Below are 12,025 nucleotides of genomic sequence, written 5' to 3' on the forward strand. Positions count from 1 at the left end.
ATTAGCTCTTTTCGATATGACGACTACTGCCTTGTTGTTGGGTCCCGTGACACTTATTTCAATTCGGCTGGGTGTGTTTTTGCAGGCGGCTCAAGAAGAGTATAACCTGCTCAGAGGTCTCTTTGAGATTCGCTCTGGTGACTCCCGAACAGATTACTTTGATTTGTCTGATCACGCAATCACAAGTCCAATCATCGCAGAAATAGGGAGTCCGAAGAGCGCCTAAAGATAGCAACACTCCCTACAAGTACAAGTAGAAGAGTGGTTTCGGTGCCCACCAGCCCAAGACCCCAAGGTGCCCCAACCCCTCGTCAGGCCGGGCACCCGAATCCTCAGCCTGGTGAGCCTGGTGGTCTCACCCCTCCTTCACCGCCCCCCCATTGGTGTCTCATTTCAGTCTCATTTACAGCTGCTCCATGTTTGCGCGTTGAGCAGGTTTACTAATTCAAAACCTGCCCGCCCAAGAACGAGCAAGTTTCGCGTGATTGAGCGCCATAAGTGAAAACAAGACAACAACCCCTTTGTTTTGAACTCGGTCCTTACTCAGGCTTCAGCCTTCGCATCAACTCACCCGCGCTGTCCCACCAACCTGCCCTACGCACAATTGCCGCACCGCTCTCGCACTTCGCATATCGCATTACTAGAGCAGCATACTCGATATAAAAGTCCTCGCGTGCCCGCCGCCTCGCTTACGAACCTGGCATCTCTCCATTTCCCCTGACGTCCTCGATTCCTCCTCTGTGTCACTACATTCGCGGTCTCACTCGTCACGCAATCGAAACCGCTCTCCGGATACCTAAATTAACATAAAACAATCTCTCACAATGTCTGAACACCACTACAAGTTCAACGTGACAATGACCTGCGGCGGCTGCTCCGGCGCCGTGGAGCGCGTGCTCAAGAAACTCGACGGTAAGTCGTCCTCCTCTATGCCATCGTGTCCCTTCTCGCCCTCCCTGCCTCTTCTACCTCTTCTCTTTCATTCCACTTGCTCGCATCATCCTCACCAGTTCCGTATCGATACTAAGACCAATTCCCAGGCGTCAAAAACTACACCGTCTCCCTCGACACACAAACCGCTGACGTAACGACCGAGGACTCGGTCTCGTACGAGACCGTGCTGGAGAAGATCAAAAAGACCGGCAAGACAGTAAACTCGGGCGAGGCGGACGGCGTGAGCATGGCCGTGTAAGATATCCACATTAAAAAAAACAAAAGGCGAATCAGAAACATCAAGGAGAGAAGGGAGACAGAGGTACATCAACACAAGAAGGTCAGTAGGAAGGAAAAGAAACATGTGCTAGAACAGAGCAAGGAAATGCAATGTTAGCTCGAGAAGGAGGGGATCATACTGACCTGCAATGCGCGGCACGTTACATGTGACGACTGCGTCGAGTTAGTGGATGGGAAGAATAGATGTTCAAGAGGATGGAGCGATTGCAGCGGCGTTCATCACGAGCATGCAACACCACCTGAGTTTTACAAGTAGTCGGCGTCTTCAAGAAGCATTTCGTACAAGATAGAGTCCAATCTTCAGCCCGGGAACGAATAGAACAACCAACCACAACAACATTGGAAATTTGATTCAATTTCTTCCACATTGTCTCTAGCTAACATAGCGGAGATATCGGAAGGATATGCCTGAGTATGGCTGTTTGCCTGTACTTGAGAGGGTCCAACAAAAGGTCAGCATTCCCTCCGCTGTGTAGAGAACCGACGAAAGAGAGATGAAAAGAGAGAAGTATCTCGTTGGCGACTTGGATTTATTCACAAGCACAAGTAGTTCATAACACGGAGTACCCAGTACTGGGTGCGGTACCTAACAAGTAAGATGCAGGATGTTAGGGATTACCAAGTGCACTACCCGGGACCCATTTCAGGGCGCTAAACCCTTTAGCCTCAACAGCTAGTGAGGTACATACTAAGGGTGATTACTAGCTTCCACGGCGATCCGGAGTTGTGCCCAGGCAGTAAGTATGATGCTGAGAGTAGATTTGACTTTACTTGCAGGGATTATGACAGTTTTGCAACCTACGAGCCGAGGCAACGCTGGAGCTCTTCCGCAATAGGCATCGCCTTGCTTTAAAGTAACGGCCGTGGCGGCGCAGTTTCCACTGGCATGACGTCCTGGCCTCTTAACTGTCTCGTCCTTGAACCCTGCGCACCGTGGCAGAAGTCAACCGTATGACTTGGTAATGCAAGCCACAGACAATTTGAAAAACATCGATACGAAGGTTTGATACCTGGTATACGAGGCCTCAGGGAAAAAAAAGTATATCAGGAGACTTTTCCCTGCAGTTCAATGCGAGTTTCCCTTCTTCAGCAGCGCCTCTCTCTTCAGAAGTCAGATAACTTCTCCAAATAGGTCGAATACCTCTACCATACAACACCACTCCTCACCTGCGCCTTCACCATGTCCACCTCCAAATCCTCTTCCTCTTTGATCCCCGCTGATCCCGCGAAGGTCATGGTCATCAGAGATGTCACTCCAAACATCACCACGCTCAGTGTACCTTTCCTGCGGTTCGGGCACATCAAGATTGGCGGTCGGGGTACGTTGGTCAAGCTACAGACGGGCAACGTCGCCGTCTTTTCCCCCGTTGCACTCACACCGGATGTCAAGGCCAAAGTCACGTCTATGGGTCCCATCAAATACATCATTGCACCGGATATCGAACACCACATATTCCTCTCCACGTGGGCTCAAGAATATCCGGACGCAGAGGTGATTGGCATGGAAGGACTGCCGGAGAAGAGGGAGGGCGATCCGGCCACCAAAGGGACAAAATTCGCACATGTCTTCTCTGCGAAGAACAAGCTCGACATGCACATCACTCCCGAGTTCGACACCGAGTTCTCATACGAGTATTTCGACTCCCATACCAACAAGGAGCTCGTCTTCCTCCACAAGCCGAGCAGGACCATGATTGAGGCGGATTTGCTCTTCAACCTCCCGGCCACCGAGCAGTACTCCAAGACGGGAATGCGTCCGAATTCCGGAATCCTGACCAAGCTCTTCGCGGGCATTATGAACACCAAGGGCGAGATGACCTGGCAAAAGCGCTTTCTCTGGTACGCTGCTGGCGCCAAGGATAGGAAGAGTTTCGCAGAGTCGGCCAAAAGAGTCAAGCAATGGGACTATGACCGAGTCATTCCTTGCCACGGGGATGTCATTGAAACTGGCGGCAAGGTAATTATCGACAAGGCGACCGTGTGGTTTACAGAAGGCAAGCACTGATGGGCTTCATGGTGTGGGGCGCATGTGACAGATGTAGGTTGCCGTTGTGTTTATTTGGTTTTTGTAGTTCAGAGATACCATTATAGCTTATTGTCGTCAGCCTTTGATCTATTCCTTGGCTGAACTCGTATTTAAGGACCACATTCGCGAAGCATGCCGCTCGAGCTAGAAGTCCGTGTTCGATCCTCACGGTCACATAAACAATACCAAAAGGACGGACTATAGTATCCGATAGCCTTTGGACCGCGGCATGGGCGAACAACCGGAGAAGAGAGCCTTTACCTTTGATAGATAAATACACTCCAAGGCCAGCACCCTTCAAATATGTAGGAATGGCTATCAGTCGCCGGGTTGGAAACTACATACTCCGCCGTTATGGTCCCGTGCATTAAAAGTACGCTCTGAGTAACTGACAGTGGACACTTTACGTAAATAGCGTAAAGTCATGTAAAACGATTTGCTTCTTAGCGGAACTCCTCCTCCCTCACCTCCCGTGGCTGTAACGACCAACTTCTCTTCTCACCTCAGTAGTACAGAGACTTCTGCCACCACCGACAGCGGGCGTTGTCGTTGGGATCCGCGACCACGTCCAGGCCCGTCACGTTCAGGTCCAGGATCTTGTCGGATGGCTGGTACACTGGGATCGTGACCGCGTCCCCCTTGCGGTTGGGGTCGCCGCTGAGCGCGAAGCGCGTGAAGAACCTTTGCATGAGCAGGGCGATCGTGGCGTTCACGCCGTGGCCCGCCGTAGCGGCGTTGTAGTACGTGTAGGCCACGTCTTGGCCGTGGTAGGCAGGCGGGACGCTGAAGCGGTATCCGTACCCGGCCGCCAGCTTCGCGGCCTCCTGGAGGAAGAACGTGTTGCATGTGAAGGCGCTTTCCTGCAGCGTCAGCTCGGCCCGCTCATAGAACGACGCATAAGGGTAGCTTCCGTTGAAGATCGGCGGGTAGAGGTCCTGGGCGACGTAGTTGGCCACCGAGGGCTGGATGCCGGGAAACGTGCTAGAGATGCTGGACACGAAGATGGAGTTGTTGGTACTGTCCGGGTCGGTGAAGTAGAGCGTCTCGTGGGCGTTGAAGCCCGTCATGATCTGTACCGACGTATCATAGTTCCCCTGTGCCAACAGGTTGCCTGGCAGCGACGGTACGAAATCCCCGTCGACCGCAGGCGCAAAAGTAAACGTCCCATACGGCGATCCCGCAACGAGTTCCACATTGGCGGCCGAGAGAGAAGCGAACGGAAGTTGGCGAGCTTCTTGGATCGTCGACACGTTGAGGAGTCCGAGATATTTGTGCAACAGATTGTCCTGTTCCCAGTGGCTGGGGAATGGTTCAAATCCGGGGGATTGCAGAATTGCTCTCCGAAAAGGCGCAGGACCCTTCAGGCCTGCATATGCTGTGATCTGGTGCATGATGGACCCGGCACCAGCGGATTGTCCAAACACGGTGACCTGCTTTGGATCGCCTCCGAAGAGATGGATATAGTGCTGCACCCACTCGAGCGCCATTCGCTGATCGAGCAGACCAGCGTTCGCCGTCCCATTGGATTGGACGTTAGGTCCTGACAGAAACCCAAATGCACCACCCTAAATCCATCCGACGTTAGAGATGTTTAACAAGGCAAGACGTACAAGAGAGAAATCCTACCCTATAATTGAAGGTGACGTAGACAACCCCTTTGCCACTGGGGTCTTCTTCCCGGCTTCTCTGGATAAGGCCAGCGGGATTTCCATCCTCATATTTCTTGCTAAAAGTGAATCCACCTCCATATACCCAAACCATCACCGGCGCTCCTGTAGCCTGTTTTGTGCTGGCGTCGGCAAAAATCTGTTTGGGAACGATGACGTCTAGGAACAGGCAATCCTCTCGTTCTGTGGAGTCAGGCTTGGGAATGAGGCTAGCATCACATGCATCGGTGGAGTTGATGGAGCCGCTGAGCAGAGCCAAGCCACAGAGATACCAAACAGGGTATGACTGAGGGCAGGTCCCGCCGGAGCTGCCGTTCTGAACAGTTCTGTTCGCCAATGGAGGCTGGGGAGCCGTGAAGCGAAGATTGCCGGTTGGAGCACGAACATATCGGATGTTGGAGAAGTTATAAAAGTCCAAAGAGTCCTGTAAATGGTCAATCAACTCGTATTTCAGAGAGAAAATTGATATTTGCCCACGTTGTATGCTATTGCCTGATGGAGCCCATACCCAAGGTCGACGACAGGCAACTTGACACTTTGCGTAACCCAGCAGAAGTCGAGAATCGCAGCCACAAGCAACGAGAGCAGCATATTCTCAGCGAAGGAAAACCGACTAAAGTTGCTGGCTCGTCTTTGGCTCTTGACGTAGCAAGAATAGCCACTGGAGTTGTATATGTCGACATCGATGATTTCAAGGAGCTGCCTTCTATTTGTAGCATGCAGAGGCTCCTCTTTTGAGACGGACAGTGGTGGGGATTTCAACAGGTAGATTTGGAGCACAGGACTGTGAAGCCAAGTGGCGTGCTGCAGAGAATAGCGGTGCCCATAACAATGCAAATTCGGTTCGCTCGTCGTTAGCAACAGCGGCCATTGAAGACGGTGAGGATGGGCACCCGGTCCATTCTTGGTTAGCCTTGCGGAGCAGCCAATCAAGGTCCGCGAGTGGAGGCACGGTAACCGCTTTTCACCTTACTATCAACCAATCACTTGTTTCGACAAGGGGGAGGACGATGCGAGGTAGTCGGTCTTCAGGGGCCTTCGGCATCAAATATCCGACATGAGCTCTCAGCCGTAAATTTAGAGATGCAGGCAGTTCATTTGATGTACATCAGCTTCCTCTCAGTAGCACACACACTCAAAGTGATCATCACCATACGCCCACAACTCACTGTGCGAGAAGGGAATCGTGTCTCTTTTGTGGCACAAAATCTGACACATCGAAAGGGCGAGTCCAATGCCCAGGCTGGTGCCAATTCGACTCAGTTGACACGAGATCCAAGTCCTTCGTTCAAGGCTTGTCGTAGGTAACATACCAGCCATGAAGAGGGGCCAGAGAAGAAGTTCACTACCTGGAATTGAGTCCGTGGCTATTTCATTCTGATAACAACTAGAGTTGTATGGTGAGGCATTCGGGCCTGGTCTCAGATGGTAGTCAACGCTCAGGCAGATTTCAGCGGTCATCTGGCGCAAGAGATTGATGGTTGCGCATAGTTGCTTGGTATCGAATGTGGTTGTGTTGGAAGCGGAGGTTGCCATGGACAAAAGCGTTTCGTGGATTAAAATACGGGCGCCACGGTAGTTGTTCCAGAGCGAGGCAATGTATAGATCGGGATAGACCTCAAATGGCATTCCTTCGAAATGACTGTGTAGGGAACAGTCCTCAAGACAGCGAGCGGGATCAGATCTGGACCCCCAGGACATGGGGAGCTGGTCTTGCCAGCTCTGGAGCATGCTATCGATTGGTAGAAGCATGGATGAGACGGCAATAATATCTCGCGTCTGGGATGCTCTGATCAGTGACCGAACAGATGCAAGTATCTCGACAATCTCCGAAAGTCGATTAGAAAGATGGACAACTTCGCAATTTCCTCCAACATCGGCGCATTCCAACCATGTCGACCACTTCTTCAGAGAGAAAGGCACAGGTTTCTGGAGTTGGTATGCTGAAAGGACCTGGAGCAATTGTATTCAGCAGGCTTCTTCTGCAACCAGCGACCGCCAGGTGCAAGCTGACATGAGATTGCACTTACTATGAGGCGCCGAATCTGCAGGAACATTTGAATGCTAACCCTGTCTCGGAACTGGCTTGGACCACGGAAATCGATCAGGGCTGCTGCGCCAAGTATATGCTGACTCCAAGCCCTCATAGTTTCTCGTCCTTTAAGGGCAATAGTCTGCCGCTCAAATGTTACTTGCCGTCTCTCGGTTTATGCAAGCTCTGATCGCTCACCTCATATATCCCTAGAAGCATAATGCTGGCAAGGACGTCGTCTGACTTTGCATCTACCGGGTTCGCAAGTGCATGTCTACATTTCAGAATCCCCAGCCCGAACAAACGGTGACTTTGCTGCATCCAACTCGGAACGTTCCCAGCGTTGGCAAAACTGGCGAGCGCAGCAGCATGCGCGATCGTAACCAAGGGACCGTCCGGCTGACTCCGTGCGTACAGAGATGGCAGGTATTCGAAGGGTCCAGGTTGGAATCTCTCGGAGGATGCCAGGGGTCGGTGAACATATTGAGAAAAGAAGAACGATACTGCTCGCGTCATCACGTCCATGTCCAGCCTGCTCGGTGATACGTCTGGACTCAAGGCATTCGAATTGGGGGAACATTCTCCAGAGCTTGCATCCGATGCCGACATGCGGGGACGCTTTGGTCGATAGGCCTGGTATTTCCGTGTGACGCCTTTGGTTTCATCACGAAAACAGAGGTCGACGCCTGACCGATAACCAGGGCAAGACCAGTGAGCCTTGACGCATTGGTGACATGCCGGTTTGCTTTGATCACACTGATTCAAAAGGTGTTATCCACATGCTTGACAAAAGTGTCCCGGCATTGCATCAATACTGCTTACCTTGATCTTTCTTTTCTGACAGTTGGCGCAGGCTTTGCTGGGAAACCCATTATTGACCATCGCCTGGCGTTGATCGTTTCGGAGCTTGATCAATCGAGTCTTCGTATAGGTCCGGTCACGGCTTTGGAGACTCGTCTTGTCCAAGTTGAGGTCAAAGGCGACTCTCTTCACATACCTCATAGGACTAGTGAAGTCGAGCAAACGCAGGCTTTCGAGTCAAGAACTCACCGAGAATAACACGACAGCGTTATAGGCTAAGGGGTACTCGGTACACGGTACCTTAGCAAAGCATTGCAGACCCCAATGCTGCCCGTTAGTCATCTGGCCCCGGTCTGGGGGCGGTAGTCCAGGAGTGGATAAGGGCTCATTTACGTGCGTAAGCGTTGCCTGATGCTTCGAACAGGGCTTCGAATATAACAGGGCCTCGCGAGAAAGAACGTACGGGAGTACAATCGACGACATCCAGGTAGACGAAGGAGTCGCCAGAGGCAATCAACGGAAGAAGCAAAGGGGCCGGAGTTGCCTCTTGGCCTTTGCCCTTATTGTCGATCCCTTGGCGACTTGAAACGCGCTCTACTCACGCGTTTCAGGCGCGATCATGACCGAATATGTACCAAGTAATACCCAGCCTCCCCTCACCCCACCGAGTTGCAGTCCCTGTCTCCGGCCGAAAACAACTAAGTGTGACTACCCCCTACCGACCGCAGCTACAATTGCTGCCCTTTGTGTTCAGTTCTTCTCTTTAGCATACATCGTGATGTTCGCTCGCGCATCATTTCGCAGCTCAGATTGATCATTCTCTGTCAGGTTCAGCATTCAGGGGCATCAAAGAACATGGCCTCAACTCCTCCTTCTCCGGGAGAACGCTTTGAGATTGCGTCCCAACATGCAGCTCTAATCCGGGCTCTCCTCTCTCACCCAGCCACGAATCTTACCACCGCCGGCCTTCCTGACCGCACCAAAACCCATCCGACACTCTACAATGTCACTGACTTCGAATTGAGAACCTACAAGGAGTACCTTCTCCCTATCCTTCCGCCAGATGCAGAGAAGATATCACCGGCGCTGGCAATTTCGCAGGCGGAGGAAGTGCAAGAGAATCCAGACTTGATGAGCGATGATATGTACCCACGCATGAACGTGGGCGGCTTCGGCGAAAAATGGAGGGATGCGATTGGACGTACGGTCATGATCACGGATATCATTCTGAATACGAGCAGGCAGATCTTGTTTGGCGGGACCTTTGACTTTGGGAACGAGGTGAAGGAGAAGGCGAGGGCGTTGGACTGAACACACATTGGACAAAAGCGAGAGATGCGAGCGGAGGAGTCGGAAGGATGAGGGATGAGAAATAGGGCAGGCGTTGATCGAGAGCAACCTTGTGTTTGTGTTAGGAGGAAGGTAAGGGTGTCGGTGGGGTGGTCGGGAGATTCTCTTTTTCGGGTTGATCAGAATGAATTGAGTGCCGAGCGGGAATACTAAGGGCTATCCATTATCCAGCACATCTGGTCAGTCTCAACAGGCACATTGAGGTGCAGGTGGCAAGATGCCAAGATGGGAACCATGACTGAGACGAGGCTGAGAACGAGAGCCTCGTGCTTCTTATTACGTCATGCACCTCGTGACAAACCGACATCTCGACCTGCAATGGACTTGATTTCCACCCGCCGGCTGCTCGCTTACCAGTTTTTGCTCTCTCTAAAAGCTTCCTTCACCACATTCAGCCTTGCCAGTTTGTCAGATCCTATCCGTGATCATCTCCCCCATGGCGGTTGGGATTGGTGAGCCTCAAGCCTTCTGCCCGGTTTTGGTAGCATGTTTTCCTTTCCCAACTTCCCAATGACGTCTTGTCAGGTCTTCTCAACGCGTTTCATGTCACGCGCCAGGGTCTTGGACTCTGGGGACGGACAGCACACAATGTGGCGTGGCCCAAAATCAAGGCAAGGCATGGATGGCTGTTCTGTGCAACGAATACCGTGCCGGTCTACGATGACGGCAGCAACGGTGGCTGGCAAATGGGGAATCTCTGTGTCTCCTTGTTACCACTTCGCACCCTAGTTTCACGAACCACTCTTCATTCTTAAGGTGCCGCTTCTCCCTCAACTGGTAGGCATTTCTCCTCTGACCTTGTCTGTATCTCAGGATAGTATCTTTTCATCTTGTGGTGTCTCTTCTCTCTCCCTCTCCAGGAAACCATCAACCCATCGTCAAAATGCCTGTCGTGTCCAGAGTCGTGTCTATGGGTCTGCGTGTTTGCGAGCTCGCTTTCGCTGGTGTAAGTGCAGCTTCCTCCCATCTCGCCATCATTCTCTAACTGTGCTCAGATCGTTGCGGGCATCGTCGGCTCCTACCTGGATGACTACCGCCACGGCAATGGTTGGCCCCTTGCGCGTTTCATCTACATCGAAATTCTGGCTGGAATCTCTCTTCTTCTTGGTCTACTCTGGCTGCTCCCATTCGCAGGCGGCTTCTTTCACTGTGAGCCCCAGACAGCATAATGTGGCGCATAAGGGAATACACACTAATAACCGGTTGCTCTTCAAACAGGGCCTATGGATATCATCCTGTCGTTTGCCTGGTTCGCCTCTTTTGGGCTCCTCGTCGAATGGGCGAATGGCACCAGCTGCGATGGAGACACCTTCGACTGGAATCAAATCAGCTTCCACGGATTCTGCGGTCGCTATAGGTCTGCTGAGGCGTTCTCATTCTTATCTGCGATTTTCTGGATCTTCAGCGCCTTGGTGGGCATCTGGTTCGTTCATCGAGAGAGGCGCAAGACTGTTGCGGCCGCTCCCGCTGACGGAGCGTAAGATTGACCACAAGAATTCATAGGAGTCAGTATGTGCTTACCAAGGCTGCCAGATACGTACGCCGCCCATGGTACCGGCGCAGTCGTGTGTAGACGGAGGATGCGGGGAAGCATCAGGACGAAACACAGAACTCGTTAACGGTTGATCAACATCCGGATCTGAAATTCATGCGGAGTCAGCTGGCGAAAACGGCGAAAGAGGCTGTCCTTTATGTCTCAGAGATCCCCACTATGCAGATTACCATGCGCTCGGTATAGGGATGAAGTGTTGCTAGGCAGCTAGCCGTAATAACGGGTGTCTAGCAATGTGACAGGTGAAATCAAATCAAATGATAATTGTTTAGAATGGAAATTCTGTGATTATGTCACACGACCTGGGATATCTGTGCGTTTGCACTTGACTACTCGAGCGTCATCGTTTATTCAGAGACTTGTGAAGATTTTGTCCTCGACCTCTCCAAGGTTGAGATCTCCATCATCTCTCAGTATATATACTTTATGCAAAACACCTACGGTCAGTTTCAAGTATAAGTCCTTGTTGATTCCGGTCCATTCCTACCCTGTCGGTGAAGTGAAAGGGGCCTCGTAGTGAAGACCCATGTTATTGTCACGCGTGTTCCTGTCTCTTCCCTTGCCTTCAACCTCTTAAGTTATCTTTTCTTCTCGCCTCATCCCACTACTTTGTGAGCTCTTGGCAACTCCTCTGTTCAACTCACCAGATTCCCAAACTGCAAACTCTCATATTGGCATCATGGCACCTGTATCGCCTTCAGGTCGCGAAGAGACGTCCACAGACAATCCGGTCACATTCTCTACACTTCTAGCAGACATTCGGCTCAAGATTGATGAATTTGTCCTCAGCAAAATCGAACGCGAACGACGCTTCATAAACGGGACAGGTGATATCACAGCCCTCGAATCCAAATCTTCGAATCCTTTTGCTTTTTTAAAGGTTTGTACAGACGTTCAAAGAGAGGTTCGTGAAAAATTTAGGCTCTTCTACGCAGCCATTAAGCCCCCGAGCGGAGCCCTTTCTTCCGGAGCCATGCCAATGGATTGAAGAGACCGGATTTTTTGCCTCTCGGCCGTCTGATGGACTCCGTACTGTTTCCACCGTTGGCCGGAACAATCAGAACTTGAGCCCTACCCTTGGGTAGAGCTTATCCAGTTTGGACAGTACTACGATGATGCCGAAGATGATGAGGAGCGCTTAGTGGCAATGCCAGAACTCACATATGTCATGGACGTGGTCAATGGCGATGTCCCGTCGAACGAGACCGATATTCTCCTTGCGGCGCTAGGCAAGGATGACTTTTTGGGTCAGGAGACCATCGAAAAGACAAAAAAGACCATCGAGCAGAAAAACAACACGGTCGAGATACCATGCAGAATGATAAACCCAACATCCCCTATCGCATGCACCTGCACGGAATGTA

At 51.6% G+C, this 12,025-nt stretch overlaps 5 protein-coding genes across 5 annotated transcripts; 4 read left to right on the top strand and 1 right to left on the bottom strand.

The window, feature by feature from the left end:
• Positions 1-824: 824 nt before the first annotated feature.
• On the top strand, positions 825-1,192 carry A1O5_01907 (uncharacterized protein; the record flags this gene model as incomplete). Its single annotated transcript, XM_007742523.1, has 2 exons — positions 825-912; positions 1,041-1,192. 2 exons carry the CDS (start codon positions 825-827, stop codon positions 1,190-1,192), a joined length of 240 nt encoding a protein of 79 aa, XP_007740713.1.
• A 1,221-nt stretch (positions 1,193-2,413) lies between these two features.
• On the top strand, positions 2,414-3,238 carry A1O5_01908 (uncharacterized protein; the record flags this gene model as incomplete). Its single annotated transcript, XM_007742524.1, has 1 exon — positions 2,414-3,238. One exon carries the CDS (start codon positions 2,414-2,416, stop codon positions 3,236-3,238), a length of 825 nt encoding a protein of 274 aa, XP_007740714.1.
• A 524-nt stretch (positions 3,239-3,762) lies between these two features.
• Positions 3,763-7,840, bottom strand: A1O5_01909 (uncharacterized protein; the record flags this gene model as incomplete). The annotated part of the gene is made up of 7 exons (XM_007742525.1): positions 3,763-4,824; positions 4,886-5,350; positions 5,404-5,657; positions 6,240-6,879; positions 6,957-7,100; positions 7,157-7,714; positions 7,781-7,840. 7 exons carry the CDS (start codon positions 7,838-7,840, stop codon positions 3,763-3,765), a joined length of 3,183 nt encoding a protein of 1,060 aa, XP_007740715.1.
• A 774-nt stretch (positions 7,841-8,614) lies between these two features.
• Positions 8,615-9,070, top strand: A1O5_01910 (uncharacterized protein; the record flags this gene model as incomplete). Its single annotated transcript, XM_007742526.1, has 1 exon — positions 8,615-9,070. One exon carries the CDS (start codon positions 8,615-8,617, stop codon positions 9,068-9,070), a length of 456 nt encoding a protein of 151 aa, XP_007740716.1.
• A 922-nt stretch (positions 9,071-9,992) lies between these two features.
• On the top strand, positions 9,993-10,590 carry A1O5_01911 (uncharacterized protein; the record flags this gene model as incomplete). Its single annotated transcript, XM_007742527.1, has 3 exons — positions 9,993-10,055; positions 10,105-10,258; positions 10,328-10,590. 3 exons carry the CDS (start codon positions 9,993-9,995, stop codon positions 10,588-10,590), a joined length of 480 nt encoding a protein of 159 aa, XP_007740717.1.
• Positions 10,591-12,025: the final 1,435 nt, after the last annotated feature.

Source organism: Cladophialophora psammophila (genome assembly GCF_000585535.1).
Source record: "Cladophialophora psammophila CBS 110553 chromosome Unknown aczJe-supercont1.2, whole genome shotgun sequence".
In the NCBI taxonomy this organism is placed as follows: domain Eukaryota; kingdom Fungi; phylum Ascomycota; class Eurotiomycetes; order Chaetothyriales; family Herpotrichiellaceae; genus Cladophialophora; species Cladophialophora psammophila.